This window comes from Stylophora pistillata, chromosome 12 (assembly GCF_964205215.1).
Source record: "Stylophora pistillata chromosome 12, jaStyPist1.2, whole genome shotgun sequence".
NCBI classification, from domain to species: Eukaryota; Metazoa; Cnidaria; class Anthozoa; order Scleractinia; family Pocilloporidae; genus Stylophora; species Stylophora pistillata.
Window position 1 is genome coordinate 21,263,701 of NC_142530.1, and position 21,459 is coordinate 21,285,159.

At 38.2% G+C, this 21,459-nt stretch overlaps 2 protein-coding genes, 1 long non-coding RNA gene and 3 other non-coding genes across 7 annotated transcripts in view; 3 read left to right on the plus strand and 3 right to left on the minus strand.

Annotated features, from left to right (window-relative positions):
* LOC111337428 (uncharacterized) overlaps window positions 1-848 on the minus strand; it is a 3,888-nt gene extending 3,040 nt beyond the window's left edge. Inside the window, exon 1 of the mRNA XM_022943719.2 lies at window positions 591-848. Coding sequence (XP_022799454.2) covers window positions 591-669 — 79 coding nt within the window. The 5' untranslated portion in view covers window positions 670-848. The remainder of the gene's footprint in view (window positions 1-590) is intronic.
* Window positions 849-1,268: 420 nt separating this feature from the next.
* On the plus strand, window positions 1,269-1,340 carry Trnap-agg (transfer RNA proline (anticodon AGG)). The gene has a single exon. It is a non-coding gene; the product is annotated as a tRNA-Pro (tRNA).
* Window positions 1,341-5,147: 3,807 nt separating this feature from the next.
* On the minus strand, window positions 5,148-5,219 carry Trnap-ugg (transfer RNA proline (anticodon UGG)). Its single transcript has one exon. It is a non-coding gene; the product is annotated as a tRNA-Pro (tRNA).
* Window positions 5,220-6,416: 1,197 nt separating this feature from the next.
* Window positions 6,417-6,488, plus strand: Trnap-cgg (transfer RNA proline (anticodon CGG)). The gene has a single exon. It is a non-coding gene; the product is annotated as a tRNA-Pro (tRNA).
* Window positions 6,489-9,354: 2,866 nt separating this feature from the next.
* LOC111337405 (uncharacterized) lies at window positions 9,355-17,634 on the minus strand. Of its 2 annotated transcripts, none has more exons than XM_088741706.1 (5): window positions 17,508-17,634; window positions 12,403-12,738; window positions 11,269-11,889; window positions 10,784-10,942; window positions 9,355-9,989 (listed from the first exon to the last, which is right to left on the minus strand). In XM_088741706.1, exons 1-5 carry the CDS (start codon window positions 17,557-17,559, stop codon window positions 9,508-9,510), a joined length of 1,650 nt encoding a protein of 549 aa, XP_088597832.1. In that variant the 5' UTR covers window positions 17,560-17,634; the 3' UTR covers window positions 9,355-9,507. The 2 variants fall into 2 exon arrangements, with proteins under 2 accessions (XP_088597832.1, XP_088597833.1); XM_088741707.1 differs by lacking the exon at window positions 17,508-17,634 and adding an exon at window positions 13,735-14,060.
* A 391-nt stretch (window positions 17,635-18,025) lies between these two features.
* Window positions 18,026-19,754, plus strand: LOC111337406 (uncharacterized). The gene is made up of 2 exons (XR_002695490.2): window positions 18,026-18,891; window positions 19,240-19,754. It is a non-coding gene; the product is annotated as an uncharacterized LOC111337406 (long non-coding RNA).
* Window positions 19,755-21,459: the final 1,705 nt, after the last annotated feature.

A 21,459-nucleotide genomic window follows, 5' to 3' on the forward strand; every position in this document is an offset into this window, starting at 1 on the left:
GCGCTATCTACTGCGAGGATCGTGCATCATACGTATCTAATACCGCAGTTCAAAATATATGAATTTCATATATCATTGTATCTGATGATAATAATATGTGTGGTAACTGCAATATGTCCAGTTAATTTTCCATGATAAAAAAATTTTCACCTTTATTCAGCCTCGCACACCTTTTGGTTGTTTTTTTTTTTTTTTGAAATGATCAACGTCTGTTTATTTGGAAAGAAACTAAAAAGAATTTGGTGCAACGTAACCGTTAATGAAGCGCGCGCTAAAAAGAAATTAACTCAAAATCACTCGGGCTGCTACCATAGCAACTAGAAACCTTTGTTTTGTGGAAAATGGTTTTTCCGGAGAGTGTGTTCTGCGAAAAGTTCAAACGTCTTTACTCGAAAGATTCAACAACGAAAATTGAGCGATTCCTTCAACCATAGTTAGTAGAGGGGAATTAACTATGCTTTAACAAGTGTAAACCGGTTGACCTGAAGAGCCAGGTTGCGTCTGTTCCTATTGTTTAGCCCGAACAAGTTATTACTCGAGAGGCATTAAGGAAGAGAAAAAAGTGTTTTTAAACAAATGAAAGACCTTACCTTCCAGGTTAGCACTGTTTGTAACATTTAAGAACAAAGATAAAAGCGAAAGCGCTATTAGCGCAGTCACCCACTTCATCTCCGATAAGTCTTCGAAGTTTTTTTCCTCTCTCGCAAAAAGTGCAAACTTGCATTTGCCGCGAAAAACTAGTGAAATAAAGATTGTCGTCACAATGATTCCTTATGACGCAGGCCATGCGTTAGCCGCGCGAGATAGTCGCTAAACTCGGTCCCATGCACGACTTAAGTGACCAGAACGGCGCGAAAACCGCATTTAGAAATAAGACGACTGCTCTGCATTCGATTCGCCACCCACCACCCTCTGTTTTTTTCAAAGCAACACTCGCAATTATCTCAGCTTTTCAAAATCAAGAGTTTATCCGTCAGCAATCTGCCAAAATTTTAATCGATTGCCGAAATACCTGATAACTAGGTTCACGGTGCAGAGCCACGTTTACTGTGGTCATTACTTTTTGATTATTTTCGGCCTCGCAAATAGGGAAGTGCCGATAAGACATAGCTGATAAGATGCGAATAATGAAAATCCCATGGTGAAACCAATTTACGTCAAAGTTGATGACCGCACAGCTATTATTCGCGAAGAGACAATTCATCGTGACAGTAAACTAAGACACTTTTGGAATATTTATTATAATTTCGACCTATGATTGCAGCAGCGGCCTGTTGGTCTAGTGGCATGATTCTCGCTTAGGGTGCGAGAGGTCCCGGGTTCGACTCCCGGACAGGCCCGCGGACGGTATATTTTCTTTTTCTTTTCTTAACAAATTTTTTTTTCTCTTTCTGGGTTTCAATATTTTTTCACCCTTAGTTTCCACGATTTGAAATTCTTGTTTGCGTTGGACTCGATGGAATACCTCACAACATCGCTTGAGAATAAGGTAACACAGCATGGTTTATGAATGACCAGCTGAAGCAAGTAAAAATTGTCAATCGAACAGAAATATCTCTACGGTCGGTTAGGATCTAGAATTTTAAAGAGTATTTGTGAATGTATCATTTCCTATTTTTCTTTTTCGTTCACGACAGAATTGAATAAATTGATCCCCATGGCCATGTTCAATCGCAGTCCAGTTGAGGGCGACATGTGGAGGTTGATAGTGACAAAAAAACAATGCAAAAGGTTACAAAATTTTTAATTTCTTGAAAAAAGTCGTTGATATCGAGTGGAGAACTGCTAAGAGAGGATCGGAACGTCTGAGTTGTCCCCTCTGACTACCACTCTCCACCGCCTTGCCTCCACCCACCAAGTAAAAAAAGCCCGGCTACCCAGCCAGTAGTTTTCGCGCCACACATCGTGTGGGTAGGTATCAATTTAATTTTTTTCTTTAATTTTCTTTTTGAGTGGGTAAACGTTACAAAACCTGTATGTTAAGTTTTTCAAGTCATTTCAAACTCCACATTTTCCTCATCTATCAAGGCATGACAATGATACTCAATTTTCTAAGCAGCAGAGCTGCATTGTTTTGCAGGAACATCCTTTGCTTGTTTGATCGTTATTTATTGTTTTATTTATTTCTACTTATCATTTATTTATTATAAGAGAGAGTGATTGTCTTGGTTCCCACAAACATTTTTTTGACACATCTGTAATTTCCAGCGCAAAGCTAGGAACAAAATAAGAGATCAGAAGTTGTCATGTTTTTTTTGTCATCTTCTGTGACACCACTCTGACCAGTCTGCAAATTATGATTGATTCATTTCAATTATTAGATTTTAAGGTTCCTATCCACCTCAAGTTGTCAAAAAAAAAAAAAAAATACAAATTATGATAAAATTATGGTTGCTATTTTGTCAAATATTTCCAACTCTTGGAGGGCAATGAAATTTGTAAAATGCTTTAGCTTGTTGCCAAAGTTTCCAAGACATAAACTGATATTAATTGTCAGACAGAAACAGATTTATCGTGCATATTTTCAGATTTTTGTTTGTCATTTGTTTTATATAAAATATTTCCAGCTGTAGATCATGAAACCTTGTGTGCCTAGGCAACAATTGTGTCACTACGCCCTTAAATTGTGTCATTTCCATTTTAAAACTCAGAATACTACCTAGATCAGAGTTATTTTTCATTTTAAGTAGGGTAACTGACTTGTCTCATATAAACACTTTCATTTCAGACACAACTGAATATCCGTAAAGATGTGTTATGAACCTTGATTACGTCCACTGGGAAAATATTAGAACACTTTATAGTCCTTAGTATATTGTTGAGGCAGTGGGTATTCCACCCTCATTAGACAGAGCTGAAAAATGAAATGCTAAGTCAGAGGGTATGCGGTCAACAATGTGGGCTCAAGTGTCCTAGGTCTAAAATTTAGCAAAATTAGCAGAAAATAATATGGGCTGAATAATGAAATGCTAAGTCAGAGGGTATGCGGTCAACAACGCGGGCTCAAGGGTCCTAGGTCTAAAATTTAGCGAAATTAGCGGAAAATAATATGGGCTGACTTTTAAACCAAGGAACTCTGTTTTTGTGGAAGGCATTTTCCTATTTCCTTAGGTTTTCAGGCGAAAATTAACTTTTGAAAATTTTTAGGGGGTGTACCACGTTTTTGGAGGTTGTTCTGTAAAAGGAAAGCGGCAAGGAAAACGACGTCTCAAAGCAACAGAATAGGAAATCAACCATGCGAACAACTCAAAATCCGTGTTTCCGCGGCAAAACCTGGCGCATGCGTATACATTATTCAGCTCTGTCCCCTCATAAGTAATGTAGATATAAATCCCTTGAGTGACCAAGAAAGAATTTCTCCGTACACTAGCAATACAATATTAACCCTGTAACTCCCATGAGTGATCAAGACAGAATTTCTCCCTAAAATATCAATACAATATCAAACAGAAAAGTGATGGGAATAAAGGAAAGTATAAATTGAGTGATTATTAGTTGATCCAAGACTTAATTCTCAAAACTCACATAATAATTGTATAGGAGACATTAGGAGAATTATGAATGAGATCGTGGGACTGAAAGGGTTGAGCAGACTGATGTCTAGAATAAAGAAAAATATAAATCAGGAGATTATTAGGGAGCCTTCATTATTTATGGCGGGGGAGGGCTGGCAAGAATATTGGGGGGGTCATGATAAATTCAGGAACTAAAATGGGGGGTCATCAGAAAAATTTGGGAATAATGTAGGGGGTCAAAAGCTTTTTGTTGCTATATATCATCTACAAATATGGGTTTAAGTCTGTGGAACATTTCTACTACCCACCATACAAGATATTTTTCACTTCTTTTAACCTAGCTGCTTTGATAGTCCTAGGGGGGAGGGGAGCTAGCAATTTTTGCAATAACAACTACAGGGGTCATGACATTTTTTAATTCTTATAGAGCAGGGTCAGGATATTTTGTTAAATCTCACTGAAAATCTTGCCAGCCCACCCCCTCCCATAAATAATGAATGCTTCCTTAGTTGATCCAAATCCAAATCTCTCTACTAACATCATACATATTTCATAGAAGGCCGTAAGGAGAATTACTTTTGCGATCTTGGGAGTGAAAGGGTTAAGTCAGTTTCAAAATTATCGATATGGACTGTTTTCATATTGAGAGGCATGATTATTATTGAAGATGATGTTATTCAGTGAATGACAAATACATAGTAGGAGAAATAGAGGATACATGCGGAGATGACGAAATTTCTCTTCAAGTGTTGAAAAATATTCCACAAGTGAATGAAACAAAAAAGTGTGTGTTTTTTTTTAACACAAGAAGAGAAAATTCGTTTGTTCAAGGGGTCATGTTATCTATTTAATATATAAACACCAAATTGTTTCACTTTTGCTTGGCCGATGGGTACAATTTATCATGTAACCTTAGTAACAGTGTTATTTTCATGTTTGAAGTTAACATCATTTTCAGGTGTGTACATATCATTGGGGATTTTATCGGTGTTTATGTAATAAAAAGAACTCTGAGTGCTTCCAATAGGATTCGACCCCGCATACTTCTGATCAGTATGCACCATCTTCAGTTACATGATTATTATTCTTTTTTATGCATTCAAGTGAGCCTTATTGGGATCACTTTTGGAATAAAATATTGATTTCATGTTTTGCTGAACTGGGCTACCCTGTATAAATATTTGCATACGCACTTACATACATACATACATTCATAGGATAATTCACAAGCATAGAAAAGGATATCGGTTAGGCCTTAACCATATAGAGGCAGCCCATAAACAGATAATTTGTTGTAAGTGTGCAACTCTTGCTTTTAACAAAGTAATGTTGATAAAAATTACCAATAAGTGACAATGGCATTGACGATGATAATAATAATGACGGAGACAATTATTGTGATTATGATTGCAATAAAGACTGTTTAGGCAGAAAAAATAGTGACTTACAATAAGGATTGTAGTAATGATAATTTCTTAATAAAGTAATAATGAATAATGAGAAAAAAAGAACTGAAAACGAATTTAAAAATCAATTCTAAAAAATTAATTAAAAAAAAAGGAAAAAAGAAAGAATGAGAGAAGACAGTGAAGATTTAAAATACTTTCATAAATTGTGAAAAATACATAGTATGGGCCTGTCCGGGAGTCGAATCCGGGACCTCTCGCACCCAAAGCGAGAATCATGCCACTAGACCAACAGGCCGCACCTGAAGCAAGATGGGAAAATGTTAAATATAAATCCTTTGAAATCAGGAAAGATCCAGAAGACTGATGTAAAAATAGTAAAAATAGTTCTTTGTTGATGCAAGTGAACTCCGAATGAGAAGGAAACATGCACTTTTCCTGTTCCTTTCCCCGTGGCGAATGGATTAAACTAAACTATTTCTAATGTGTTGATACTCTAGCCAAAAATAGGAAACAAAACCGAAAAAAAGGCCGAGGAACGTACTATGCGGTGGGTTATATATGGATTCTGAAAGAGTTATTGAGGCTACTTGGTCAACTGACGTTTAATCTGGCGAGGCGCCGACCTCGTGAGTCACTCATTCACAATACCAGTAGAGTGTCTTTAATATGTGCACCACTCCCTTTCCCTGCGAACATAAATGTCAAGCGAATGTTCACGCGAACATTCGCTGATCGAACTCAAAAGACCTTCAGACTTTTGATTTATTTCGAGTGCCTGTGGTAATTGATGAATAAACTGCTATACTTCTCAACGTCCGCTAACGTGGTACGATTCGAATTTTATCGAATTTTTTATTACATATCTTCCTTTGATCTAAGGAGTATAGGTCAATCAAACTTCTTCACGATCCTTCACACCTGGAATTCGACGCACTGAAGAGTTACTAGGATGTATTGATGGTACGCCAAAGATGCCACGAAGAACACGGTCTTGGTCTTAATTTTAGTTGCGTGACAAGGAGTACGTTACTATTTTAAATCGAGAAATTACAGAATAGAGTCAAAATATCAGCGTTTAAGAGTGAAAATAGCACCGTTGAAATATGCAATTGCCGCTTTTTCTTTTTTACAAAGAAAACTAGATATTCTAAGGAAGCATACTTGTACTGAGTAAAATTTTAAAAGCGAAAGGAGTGTGCGGCTTAAGATGAAACCCAAGTTCCAAGCCGAATACCTCAGTCTCATACCCAGACCTTCCACGGTCAACATTTTAGTCACAGTTAAACTGAGAGAAAACTGGGTACGAGATTAGAAATATCTAATTGAGATGAATAGAATAATGGATTGTCGAACACAAGGAAATAACCTGACGACTTTATTTATATCACTTTAAATCTGTAAGTCACAATTTAACTGATTTAAGCATAGTATAAGTCACAAAGATAAAAATAATTGTTAATATACAATCTTTTCCCCATATTTATGGTGTCTCGGCCTGTTGGTCTAGTGGTATGATTCTCGCTTCGGGTGCGAGAGGTCCCGGGTTCGACTCCCGGACAGGCCCATATCAAATGATTTGACTTTTCGAGATCTACGCTATTATCTTCCATTTTTTTAATGTATGTATGTAGATGTATATGTTGTAGTTCAATTTTATCCTTGGTTCAAATTTTATTTTCCTTTGTTTCAAACTCATCATCATACATTAACATGACCGAGAATAAAGGAAAATAAAATTTGAACCAAGTATAAAATTGAACTACAGCATCTACATGTGTGTGTGTGTGTGTAAAAAAGAAAAACATTATTAGCCTGAAACTGATTTTCATTGGAGCTTTATACGGGCTTACTTGGCTCGTTGAGAAGTAATTAGCATCTCCGTATTGCCAAAGAGGTAAAATCGCGCTTCAAGAGTGGGCTGACTCAACTTGAAGCAGAAAATTTTTTCATGACTGTAATGAAAGCATCTTCAAACCTGGGATAGACTTTTTTAAGCAAAAACAATTTTTTTTGAAATCTTAAGTATGATATAGAAGTTGTGAAATAAACGTTTTGTTTTTACTGTAGTGCTGTTCCCTTAACGGAGGTTCTCTTTCCAGTATTATTGCTGGAGGCAGTACTGAGTAATTTGTTCTGCCAACAGATATTTAGCAATTATTCCACTCGCGCTTGTTGGATATGAGATGATAGATAGCCAACGAAGTGCATAGCGCCGAGTTGGCTATAATCATCTCATATCCAACAAGCGCGACTGGAATAATTGTTTTACTAAAAACGTTAAATTAAATTATTAAATTTTATTACATTTTTTAGCTCCCTTTTAATTTTAAGCTGACGCGTACGCTTACCATAATGGCTAAGCCAACGAAAAAGTCTTGAATTGCATTATCCAATGATATTGTATGATGCGCATCTTTGGAAGGCCTTATCTGATTCATGCTTCATGTTACAGTCGCCGAAAAAAAACACATATCTGTGAACAAGCATTTCTCCCTGAGGAAAGATAACGAATCACGAGCCATCTCGCTCTAAGGTTCTAAATATCACTTAGCACTGTCCACCGTACAGTCTAGTACTAATCTGGTGTTTAATCAAACAGTGTCCCCCTCGTGATACTTTTTTTTTTTCTCTCATCGCCTTTCTGTTTGAAAATGTTTTAATAATGTAACGAAAAATTCAATTTTGGTCATCATCTGGAAGCTCTTTTGTGGTTGTACATTTGTAAACATTTCATCGTAACTTATGTGCTACATTGGAAAATCTCCTTCAAACCTGTCAGAACAATTTTTACAGTAAAAAATTCACATCATTAAAAGGCGAGGCATATTTGGAGAGAACTATTACCGGTAACAATTTATAAGTTGTATCCTCTTTATGCTTTTTTCGTTAACATCCTTGTAGATCAGATGCAATGAATATATGAAGTTCATATATTTTGAACTGCGGAATTAGATACGTATGATGCACGATCCTCGCAGTAGATAGCGCTATTTATGCAATAGCGAAAATCAGACCTGAAAAAAAAAAAATCAGGCCTGTACGGGATTCGAACAACTGACCTCTCCGATACTAGTGCAGCGCTCTACCGATTGAGCTAACAAGCCAACTGAGAGCAGGCCGTTAAGTCTATTACGAATCAACCGAGAAGACTAGAATATCTAACCCATTTCTTGATGTTAAAGAAAGGTAGCATATTCTTCTCAATTAATTTTAAGATCCCGAGTGTTGGTCCGGCCGGTATTGAACTCTCGACCTCCCGCACAGCAGTCCGGCGCTCTCCCAATTGAGCTAACCAGGTTGTGGTTGATAAGTCAATGGTGTTCAGCAATGTGCCTGCTGACATCACCTTTCCTCGTCGCCCGTCTGTGTTCAGTCAGTCTTGTTGTGAGGTTTCTGCCAGTCTCACTGATGTAGCAGGCTTGGCAGTCGGAGCAATTGATCTTATAAATCCTTCCCTGTTTGTTCCTCGGTTCGTCTTTGTCTTCAACGTTGCATTTTTAAGGTGCTGACAGAGAGAATTTGTTCAACAATTAATTGCTTCTTTAATCGGTGGTCATTTCCTTTATTCTTGAGACCTTTTATGTTTGATCTGGGGGTGATATTGTAAGGAGAAATTAGATACCAGTCACTTTCAGGGGTCCACGAGTTAACTCCTAGAACTGATTAACATGCTGCTCCTCCTTATTTAATCACTTGATGACCTGGGAATAAGTCAGTAACGAGATATTGATGGAAAACAAACTCAAAAGGTCAGACAATTCCATGAGGCTTGGTTAGGAGAGGCCATGATATAGAGTGCTGGTAGTTGGGTCCCCTGGGATTGGGAGTCGGTCATCCTTTCTCCCTTCTTTATAATCTTAATTAGGTTCCTTTTCAGTTACTTTCGGCCATAGTTTCATAGTTATGTTTTGGCGTAAGATTCTTCTTTCAGCAACTTGGACTTGGTTTTTACATCAAGACTGGATCAACTGCACACACACTTCAGGACTACAACTGCTCTTAAACCATGGACATGGGGGTGTCCATTAGCCAGTTTGGCTGGTAAACAAACTGAAATTGGCTAATAAGTTAAAAAGTTAGAGTTGAGTCCTGACTGTGGGGTTTGATTTTAGACTGAAAAGACCCATTTAGTTATTCTATGCCAACTAGGTATTAATTTCATCTTATTTGCCCTGCCCCCTATTAGTTTCTTACAAAGGTATTACGAACTACCTGGGGTTACACAGCTTACTTTTTCCAAACTAATGGTGGCCAACTAGAAAGCCTTTGCTACTTTGGCCACCACACACATTTTTATAATCTGTACTTTATTTATTTTATTCTGTAATCATTTGTTGCAACTTTACTTTTCTATCTAAGTTAATTTCATGTAAATAGTCTGAAATAAATGAACCAATGAACCAATGAACCAAACCTAACCTCGGCAGATATAAAGTATCTTGAGTCGTTTGTAATGAAATGTATAGTCACCTTCATTGTGAAGGAAACAACAAAGTACATCTTTCTAAAGAAAGTAAAACACTAGAAAGGAAAGACTGACAAATAAAAAATGTCTGAGTGACATAAAGCGATGCACGCTGCAGTCAAACAACAGTTCCCAACACATGCGCGAACTTGTTATTTGCGGATCCTTTAAGATGCTTTATGAGCCGTTTTTCCCAGCCTTCTCTATCCACACTGTCGGAATAGTTAAGAAACGTTCTCGCTCGTAATGGTTTCGGTAATGTTTTGGGATTTATCGATTCAAGACCGATCAATATTACTGAGTAATCACTGCAGTGAAAACTCTTCTGTAAGGCGTAGTCGAGCTCTTGCTTGCAGAATTTGCTGGCTGCATAACTTCGCGACCACACTGCCAACACGTAACGGCTTTGGTACACACTATCGGTGATGGAATTTAAAATGGGATGGCCAAGTTTAAAATGCAACTTGTCGATGCAATACTTGACATGGTTTTTACTCAACAAGCTCAGTAGCTCGCTATTCACCCAGTCAGAGTCTCTCCGGCTGTAGGTGACAAAGACGTCATATTTGAAGATTAGTTCTTCATCCGGACAAGGTTTTACTATGAAGAGAAAAGTTTTTAGATTAACTGTTAACAAATTTTAAGTCTTTGCCTAAATTCATTCTGTTCTTTTTAAAAAATTCACAAAGGTACCACAGATACTCAAAGAAGGTTAAATATACGCAAAATGTCTTGTGGAGAATAAAATCGTCAGTGAAAAACTCACAAGATCTAATAGTTACAATCTTACAAATGCAAAAATGCCGAGACACCTTGAACAAAGAGTGCTTTCCCTACTTCATCAAATGACCAAGCAGTAATTTGGTGCAAAAAACCGAAGGTTGCCCTCCTTCCCCGATTCAATGTTGTTCATCGAAGTTTTGTACATGATACTGCCTGCCAACATCGCAAAGGGGGAAGTGGGGAGACACATTATGCCGTTGGATCACATGGTCAGGACAATTATCTCTTTTGGTGGTGACACTTTTCAATTCATTTTGCAGCTGATTGTAGCTAAATAGCTAGGCTGATAGCTGCCGGTCCTAAAAAAAATGGTGTTACGACACTTTTCGATGATTGGGTGTCGTGAGACCAAACCAAATTTCTAATTAGGAAACTAAAATCTCTATGGCTTTTTCACTGTCTATTTTTCTCTGTTGAGAGTATTTGTATTTCTTTACGTCGATTTTAATCTAAAAGAGTGTAGCGTAAGTTATAAGGCGTACTTCTCAAAGGCCAAACACGAAGACATTCTCCTTGTGAAATTTTTGATCGGATTTTTCTGGTCAAGGTAGTTGAAGTTTTGCGGGAATGAAACGTTGATACGTACAGATAAAACAATTGCGTTCGCTTACTCGATGGAGGAAGTCTAGGTCCTCTTTGATACCACAACTTGACCAAAATTCCTATGGTAGTTACCACTCCAGCGAACAATCCCAGAGATATGTATAGTACTCGCTCAAAGTGCTTCTTTTCTTCGTTTAATACGTATCTTGGGCGTTCTGGTTTCAATACTGTAATTTAAAAAAAGTTTAAGGAGTTAAGTCCGCACTAAAACTTCAGCAGGTTTGTTACTATATCATGGTTACGAAATTGGTTTAAGCGAGCTCGTCTTTTCGGTTATCGATGACCTAAGCTAAAATTTGGGTTATCTCTATAGGTTGACACCATGCTGTACTGAGTAATCTTTTATTGCAAGCGAATCACTGAACAATACTTATCGTTAAACGACTTCTTTTTCTTCTTTTCTAAGAAAGGATTATACTATACGCGAATGAACAGGGAGTGGTGCTGTCATTATCGCAATATATCGGAGAAGTTAAGAGAAGGAAATCCTTACCCCGAAAAAATGTCACATTAACCTTGATGTTTTTTCTCCGCAAGCCATGCGAAGTGTTAAGCACGCACGAGTAGTTTCCACTATCTTCAAGTTCGGCATTGTATATCGTCAAGCTGAGAAGTCTCTTTTTGATATTTTCTTCTTTATTCTCCACGAAACCATTGTTTACTTCGAAGTGCTTGTTGCTTTTTATTTGGCTGCCATTAAAAAGCCAGAAAGCGTCGTCGAACAATGCTGCTGGGTAGATTCCCAGGCAATGTAAAGTAACATTTGTACCGTTTACAATTCCAACATACGGTTCGGTTTTCTTTGTGAAATATAAAGCTGGACCTTGTGTGCGATGTACACTCACTGCGATGTCGTGTGTTTGTAAACCAATAGTGGAGTTGGCACCACACGTGTACATTCCACTTTGTGCACGGGTTACATGTTTCAGTTTTAGTGACAATGACGCACCATTTACTTCGTGGTGCAAGGCTTTAGGTTTAGTCACTATTTTGCCATTAAAAAGCCAATATGCGTCCGTAGTGAAAGCTTCTGAAAAAATTACACGGCAATGGAGAGTTGTTGTGCTTCCTTCATAGAGGGTGATGTTTGTCTGGGTGGAAGTGACGTTTAGCACTGTTAGAAGAAAAAAGGAACTTTTGGTGAGTTGACTTGTGGACACTTTCAGATACAGATGGAAGTTGGTCTGAGATGGGAAGCTCACATGGTACCTACAGAAGCTGCCTTCGACACCTTATCTAGAGTGATATTGATTTTGGGAAGATACTCTAATGGGCGAGACACCAATTTACACATCACGGTTTTATTGCGGTTTCTAAGTTTTTGAAAACTCAGCCTAAATCATTCACGTTACTTATTTACGATCCCGGCATATGGGGGAAATTGGGATAGAAGCGAAATGGGCTCCCTCCGTTCTGTTCTTCTAGAGAAACGGTGGAGAACAAGGCAGGGAGAGATAAAGAGATGAAAAGGAGACTTTCCAGGGAGTGAGGAATGTGTGTTTGTGATGTGTTACACGTCATGAAGACAGGATACAATTCTCTTTCCTTCTCTAAGTGGCCGCAGATATCAGAATGAGCTGCAGCACTTTTTGACGGAGAAGAAAAGAAAAATGTCGGTAAAACTCACCTTCTTCCTGAAGTGACAGGTCGAAATTTTCCTTCGCCTCAAGCATCCTATCCATGTGTATGTTGGAGATTATGCAAGTGTAATTACCGACATCATTCTTTGAAACATTCTTGATGGTTAGAGAAAAGTTTCCCATTCTTTCATCAGTCTGATAGTATAACTCAGAGACTATAAATTTGTCGTTGCTTTTTATTTCTTGTCCATTAAACTCCCACGAGTTCGAGGTCGTACGTCGAATAACCCTCGTGGCAAGGCACAACAAGGTCACAGCGGAACCTTTTCGTGCAACAACAGCCTTATCGACCACCGAAATCCTGGGCTTTAGAGCAGTAACACCTGATTTAAAAAAAAGATAGAAGAAGCTTTATAGGTTAACAGAAGAATCTATATTTTTAGCCCCCACAGCATAACACGTGATCATCAGCATTTATTTCAGGCGCCTTGCGAACAGACGTTAGAGAAAAACGCACGAAATGAAAGCGACTGCGGTTCCATTGCTCTCTTTGGCATAGAGAAGACATCGCTGTAAAGGTAGACTCTCCTCAGTAATTTTGAAAGTCTGTAGCGCTTTGTGAATCGAAAACTGAGAGTCCGTGGCAGCGTAACACAGCCAATTTACATTTTTCTTCAAAGATCTTGAATCAAAAGAACTCGGGGAACCATTAAAATTTCTGCTATCTAGGGCGAGGATACGTGTTCATCTCTTAATTGTTTTAAGGTTCATATAGCTCGAAATACGCTGTACTTTTGCATGCAGGTAGCCTTTAGAAAGTATACAATTGCTGTGTAGTTTTTTCCTTGAAAAGTTTATTTGTTTCCAATAAAACGAAAACGTTTCGTTTTCAGTCCTGGGAGCGATTTGGCGACACCGGACAGGTTTAAAATAGGTCGCGATTCACTCGACTCGCATATCAAAACAACTGCGCTAGAAAAAGCTATCATAGATCCAAGTTGTTGTACAACTATTCATAGTCTAAACAGCGTGATTTCATAAAGATTAGATTAATCCCAGTATTCAAGAGAAGTCAATAGCTTACGGCTCTCTCTTGTTGCGTAAAACGGTAGGCGAAAAAATAAAACCATAATTTTGAGCATGTGCCTTTGCTCAGAATTTCGTAAGATTGCGAACGACAATATTAGAGTTGATGATCTTTCGAAATATGTAAAGTTTACTTCGGGGAAATGAATTTGGTATTTTTAATTTTTTGAAAATCGTGAAGAAAGACAAAATCACGCCATCCTGTTGTGTACATGTGACCATCAAGACACTGATATAAGAAAAATTGACACGACTCTGATGCAGATAGGTCATATAGCAAAGTAAATAATAACCTTAAATCAAGTATTATATTCTTAGCTGTTCGTAAGAGTCCAAACTTTTTCTGTTTTGCCGTTTTCTCCATTCTGCGGTCTCCGTGTGTTTGACATCTGCACCGTCGCTTTATGTCGCGGCTCGATCAGAACGGCTGCTCCTGAAAATGTCTAGACTTTGCAATTTGTGTTCCGTGTGCGCTTGATACGACGTGTTGGTGTTCTTTGCGACAAAATCCATTAAAAAAATTGATCGAGCCGACTATTTAAAGCTTATGTTCAGAGTTTTCTATCGTCGATCCTGTTCATTATTTATTTGTTGTTTGACAGACTAGAAGTTGAACGAGCTTGCGTGATAGTTGAATTTGTGCATGATGTGGCGGGGGGGGAGGGGGGGAGGAAGTATGCGGTCTCTTTCTTTTACTCCTTTCTTTGAGGTATTTTATCAAGAATTTAGCTTTCTCGTTACTTAGTTTTCGAGAATCGAACACCTCAATTTTATGTAATTCAATTAACCTCATTAGCGCATGTTTATTTTCCACGTGAACTAGATAAAGATTCTATATTTAAGAAAGACCGTGATATTTTGCGTGTTCCTGCCCTTAGGGAAGTGATGGAAGTTTTTCGCTCTCTCGGGAGTATAGTAGGCAGTCCGTGTTCGTAACTCATAATATATTGTCGCGATATGCAAATCATGTAGGGTAGTTTTGTCAGTCAAAACCATGCTTGAACTAGTTGGCTTTATTGTCAACCCTTTAACGGTTTCCTTCGGAATTTTCAGGAAAAATTGTGTTAACAATATAAAGAGTACAAATGTGAAAAGTGAGCTGCGAAGAATTCGTCGAAAACCAAGCCGGTTTTGACGGTGGCTGCAGCGGCGGGCTACGCTGTTCGTGATAAACCTCACGAATGAAACTAAACAAACGGTAAAATGAAGCACTTTGAAAATTCGAGAATATCATATCCAAGCTGAAGTCAGTATATCTGCATTATTCTTTACGCTTTTTGAGTTGCCAGGATTTCTAAAACAAAAACAATTTTGTTTTATTTAATGGTCACGCACTGACACAATATAGCGTGATTTTATGTATATCGTTAACGATTTTCAACAACTTCTTAAAAATCCCACATTTATTTCCCCAAAGTAAACTTTACTTATTTTGAAAGATCGTTAACTCGGGTATTGTCATTCTTAATCTTACGAAATTCTAAGCAAAGGCACACGCTTAAAATTATCGTTAGTTTTCGCCTACCGTTTTACGAAGCGTGGGAGAGCCAGAACTTCTTTACTTCTCTTGAATACTCAAATAAATCTAATGTTTATGAAATCATGGTGTTTAGACCATGGTAAGTTATACAACAAATTGGAACTATGACAGCTGCGCTTTATCCAGCGCAGCAGTTTTGACAAGCGAGTCTAGTGAATCATGACCGATTTCAACCCTGTTTGAAAGTGTTTGAGATCGTCAAATTGTGCCCAAGTTGAAAACGCCTTCCATCGTTCTTCTCAGGAATTAACAGGTATTTCAAGGAAAAAACTACATGGCATTCATATACTTACTAAAGGCTATCGATATGCAAAAGACGAGTGGATTTGATTTTTTTTTCGGCTTTGCCGAAGATTTGCGATTTTGTTTGATTCTTGCACGGATCTGCTTTTAAGGACAATGATTAAGTGATGGCAGTGATTAGTAATCACTAATCTTTTCAAACAGTCAAATGTTTGAGACTGAGACGAGAAATGGGCAGTGCCAAAAAGTGATTGCATATAAAAGGTTTTTTTCATTTGTTTAGTAACAAATTTCTATTAAATAGACTGCTACAGTCGCCCCGTCTTCCCGAGATCACTCATGCTGAGTCATGGGAATTAGAGTTAAAAATGAGAAGGAATTAAAGAGCGTCCTGTTTTATTCGTGTTTCGTTCTCTTGAATTTCCATTAGGATCTGCCTGTGAGTCGCATGTCGGCCTTTCTTAACTCCACTGGAGTTCAGTTAAATGTCTCCACGTGGTTTTGAAGTACTTTGACAGTAAAGGTCAACTGAATTTATTTTCACTTTTCAAAACATCCTGTTCGCATTCAATTAACAGTCTTTTGTTACTACGTAGTCACAGCTCGAGTGGAAACCTCGGTCTTGTAGGTAAAACAAGATAATTTTTAACTATCAAGCTTTGCGGAATCTTGTTAAGTGTTGTGCTGAAGCAACTACTCCGATTTAACTTTTTGTCAAGAATATCTTGAGCTCTTCAGTTTTTCACTCTCTAAATATTTACATTTTTTAAAACCTAGTTTGAATTTGTGATACCGAGGTCATTCCATCTGATTCTTCAAATGTTTACAAAATGTTTACAAACCCTAACTTATTTTTTTGTATGGCAAATGTCATTTTTGTTTTATTTCCTTCCATCTAACTGGTCCTTGAAATTAAACTCGATTTATCATCCACGTAACTTCCTTTTTAAGAGGAACACGTGACAGTTGATTCATTGTCAAAAGCGAATGTGGTTTGGAAGTCTTCCATGCCGAATGTGGATGTTTCCTTTTGATGATAGTTTGAAATCGTGTAATTATACGATCACCTATTAACTGTCTCATAGTAAGGAATAGGTCGCTTCGAAGCCTTCCCTCTTTCGATGTCCATAACATATGTTGCGAATGATTTGGTTATACATAACCACCCGTAACAAGTCTGAGTGTGAAATTCCGTTCCGCTATCGACTTTGAATTTCCAAACTCTATCCGTAGGTATCGAAGAACTCATTTCTCAATTTGATGAAAACAATTAGCGTGAAAAAGGAAAAAGTTTGGTCTACTGGGGGATTATCCAAAGGCACGAACGACATCAGATAAGCGATCTCTATTTGATCGCAGTTTTACCTTGGCGCCAGTGCCTAAGCTTTGGGACAAACTACCGTCTGAAATTCAGTTTGTAGCGCAAATAGCGTGCACATTTTTAAGTCAGCGTTAAAAACGCATCTACAGGGTATTTCGTATAGTTTTTGACCTTTGATTTATTCATTAAATGTGTATTATAGATATGCCATTTGTAACTAAAGTTGATTAGATTTTATCTGGAAAATATTGTAAAACGTTGGAGAGCATCTACCTATGAAATCTCAGCGCTATATAAGCTTTGAATTATCATCATCTTCATTATTATCTATGCCTTTGAAATTGAATTAGATTTCTGCAAGTTCTGTTATTGGAACGCGCACACCCTGAGCAAAAAACACAGATCGAATGGATTGTGATCGATATGAGCCCACCGGCATGTGAATGAACCGATCGCAAAACAATTATTTAAACGGGTGGCAGCCAAATGTGAGCTGTTTCAGTAATGGTTGAGCTAAGTTGAAGAGGTGCTCTTTGTGCTTGCAAGATCGTCGCTAATCAGATTTTGTTATCTTCGGATGAATGCCTCTTTCGTTATGTTATTCATATCCGATCTCGCCTGACTCAAGAACAACTAGTAGAATATAAAACTTGACACGCCTGTTAACCAAAATGTACGAATGGTTTTCACTTTCGAAAGCTTCTCGTTTGATATTTATTAGTTTCTTCCTAACCAACTCTATCTGCCTTAGTTTTCAAATATCGTGTAATCAGATGCTGTCAATTGCGGAAGATTTAAGAACGCAACACTGCTTAGAGTCACCTCGTTTCAGCCAAGTTTCAGATAGGAAACAAATTCTTGTCTGCCCATCTCACCGGAATCAATCCTGCACGAGCCGCTGTTTCCTTCTCTAGACCAACATCATTAACACGTGGATTTTGCATTTAGCAAAGTACCCTTACCTAAAATCGACAGTAGTGCTCCAAGCAGCAACGGTGAAAAGAGAAAGCTCATGTTTTGCTGGCCGGCTTGCCGTCTGCACGAGAGCTTTCCTAAAGGACAGCCTCGACGGACTGCTCTCCACGTGAGATCGAGGTAATTTTCACTTTCGAAAAACTCATGATATAATGTTAATAATAGCAAAAGTGAAGTAACAGGCGGGGGAGGGGTTAACTGCAAAAAAATGAAGTGGAATGCGAAAGTTGTAGACTAGCTCACAAGTACAATTTAACGAATCATATTTGTCTGTGATTTTTAAGCAGAGTTCTTTGAGAGTGAGACACCACTCTTAAGCAATTTCATTGCTACCGCGACACTCACGCGGTTTTTTCAAGGAAGTCTTATACAAACACGATGATATCGTGGTGTATCATCCCCCTCCCCCCCTGGTCACACTTTTTGTTTTGATTTTTTTGTAGTCTTGTTAATGAAGCCACCAGTAAATCGAGAATATATTGGCCTTACTTACAATCAATTAAACCTTTAATGAAAGTCAATCACTTTGGTTGCTGGGCAAGCCGATAAATTCGCATTTGGCATGCTGATTCTTTAATATGTCTCCTTGGTATAATTACCTAACTATTTAATAATGAGATGTATCGCAAGTAAACTAAACTAATTTAACATCTGTCACAAAACGCCAGGCCTGAAAATTGACAATCCTAATTACAACAGGCTCTTAGGTTGTAGAACAGAGCGATAGGAAGAATCTTAGTTGACACAAAATTTTTACACAACACGCGTAATGGTTTATAAACAGAGCTTTGAATAGGGTTCGAAACTTTGGTGGGAGAGAGTGCCACAAACGATCGTCATAATTGTGCTGTTGCTCCGATGCTTACTGTTTGGCGGACGCGTGGCAATAACACCTAAGGATTATGTGGCGTTTAGAGCGCTTATGTGTGCCATATGATTCAATTGTTCAGTATTTTCTACGTAAACGCAGTTGATGAGCTTTCGTTTTCTCGTATCATGACACTCGCTATGTGATGTCACTTCTAAAAGTGAGAAAAACAAAAGCAATGAAAAAACTGACCCATGACATATCTGTTTCGCTCGGTTAATTCTGTTGCATCATGAATACTTGGAAAGTTTGAACTTCGCAGCGTGTTTATTCTACCTCGCCAACTCTTTAGTCAAAAAATAGCCCGTCGTTGTAATTGTGTTGGTCTCGAAACATGGTTAATCTAAACTTGAAGCCGATGTCAAATGCATCATGCGATGTTTAAATGCGACATCCTCTTGGTTACGATAGACGCACTCGTAGCGTAGTCAATTCCAGAGTTTCAAGCCATCAGTGAAATCAAACTTTATGTTTAGAAAGTTTATATCGCAGAAAAGGTTAGGGTAAGTCATCGCGATAAAAATTGTAAGTTTGATTAATCATTTGCCTCACGATGTAGTGAATTCCAGCGTGGATCTCCACTTCTCGAGTGCGTACCGCATGTTTCTGCTTGGAATTGGTAGTTATCGGGTTCATTAGTTAGGTATCTCAAGGCACAAAGCGGCCTATCCCTTTGCGTCAGTAACCTGATGTAAACGGGAAATTAGTTTGCTGAAGGAACTTTCGATTCGTAACTTATATCAATCTAAAACACTTGAAACCTTAAGTCAGCTTAGATCTTCTCTAATACAGTAAGAATGTTTCATGGTCACAAGTTTAGAGAACAATGTATATTTCTTTGCTTTGTGCAGTTTCGAACCGGGTTACCTAGGAATGGATGTATACGCAAGGAGAAAATGACAACGGATGCATTTAACCAGAAAGAAAATAGTGGAGGAAACGGGACAGAAGAACAAGAATGAGCTTCGTTTTTGAGCAACAAGTTTCGCTTTTGAAAAAGCCATCTGTACACAAGTAAGAAAAGGCCAAGGATGGGAGACATTTGAAAGATTAAATCTATTTATCTATCATCTAACACAACTTTTGAATCTGTTAGAGAAGAAGGGATCTTATAACACGGCCAAGAGGCGTTTATCTGAAACAAAGCAGCATTTTGAAAGTTCGCAAGACATGGGAAAGAACTGTGTGAGTGCCTCAGTCGCGCCAACTCACGCGAAACCTAAAATAATCGGAAAAGGAAATGAGATCGTTTCAGTTTCAAGGAATATTTCATGTCAGCTCTTCAAATATAATATAGAGTAAGCGTTTGTTTAGATTTTGACTGTTTGATGATTGGTTATCTTGTAAATAAAGACGTTCTACGTAATTGCACGTGTTAGCCGTGGAGATACGAACCTCGTGTAAAAAGAACTTTGACGCCAGAGGGTTGATCTTTATCTTCCCTTTAAATTCGTTTCCCAGCATTTTGTGTACAGAAAATTTACTCTTTTGTGAAATATTGGTAAACTTGCATGCATATTTTCGTAGTTGACAATTTGCGGTGTGTGAAGAGTTTCTCTTTAGGACAGGTCTGAATGACTTTTAATTAAAAAAAAAAAAGATGATTCGGATAAGATGAATTTTTTTCCCAGGACTACATGCCACTATAGGTGTGTTGGCAATATTTGCATTTAATCAACTCATTCGGTAGAATTAACCACACGTGTAGATTCCACTTTGTGCAATGGTTACATGTTTCAGTTCTAATGGACAGCTGAGTCGTTCCACTTCATTTGCCAATGACACATCATTTACTTCGTGGTGTAACGCTTTCAGTTTAGTCACTATTTTTCCATTAAAAAGCCAACATATTTCCGTAGTGCAAGCTTTTGAAAAAATTACTCGGCAATGGAGAGTCGTTGAGCTTCCTTTGTCGAGGGTGATGTTTGTCTGCGTGGAAGTGACGTTAAGCGCTGTTAAAAAAAAAAAGGAACTTTTAATGGGTTGACTTGTGGACACTTTCAAATATCGATGAAGGTTGATCAGAGATGGGAAACTCACAGTTTACGTATCTAGGCTGCCTTCGACACCGTATTTAGAGTGGTAGTGATTTGGGAAAGATATCATTAAGGGCGTGACACCAATTTACACCACGGTTTCATCGCGGTTTCTACGTTTTTGAAAATTCAGCTTAAATCATTCACGTTACTTATTTGCGATCCATATGGAGTAAGTTGGGATAGACGCGAAATGGGCTCCCACCTTTCTGTTCTCCTAGATGAACGGTGGAAAACGAGGTAAGGAGAGATGAAGAGATGGAAAGAAGGAGACTTTCCAGGGAGTGAAAAACGTGTGTTTGTGATGTGTTGCACGTCATGAAGACAGGATACAATTCTCCTTCCTTCTTTAAATGACCGCATAGATCAGAATAAGCTGCAGCACTTTTTAACGTACAAGAAAACTAAAATATTGTTATAGCTCACCTTCTTCCAGAAGTAAAAGCTCTATATTTTCCTTTGCCTCAAGCATCCTATACCCATGTATGTTGTAGACTTTGCAGGTGTAAGTACCCACGTCATTGTCTGAAACATTCTTGATGATTAGAGAAAAGATTCCTCTTCTTTTAGCTGTCTGATAGTGTGGCTTAGGGATTATTTCTCTATTACTCCTTTTTATTTCTTGTCCGTTGAATTCCCAGGAGTATGAGGTCCTACGCTGGTTTACCCTCCTGGCAGGACATAACAAGGTTACAGTGGAACCTTTTCGGGTAAGAGTCACACGAGGCGATAGCCGAGTGCGACTCTAGCTTCTCGAGTGCTTAGCAAACCTCCCAAGTGCACCCGTAACTCAATAGTGCACGCTATGACGTTCACCATTTGGTTTATAGCATAACATTGAGACATTGGAAGAACAGAAGTCCTTTTATTGAGCTACATCGCAAAAAAATGTTCGTGTAGTCTTACATGACAAGAGAAAATAAGCGCGCGAAAATTCATTCATAACAACCGACTGCACACAAGCAACTCGATAAAGTTTAATCACGCTTCCTGAAATACCGACCAAAATTCTCTTTATAAGGTCTGTATCCAACA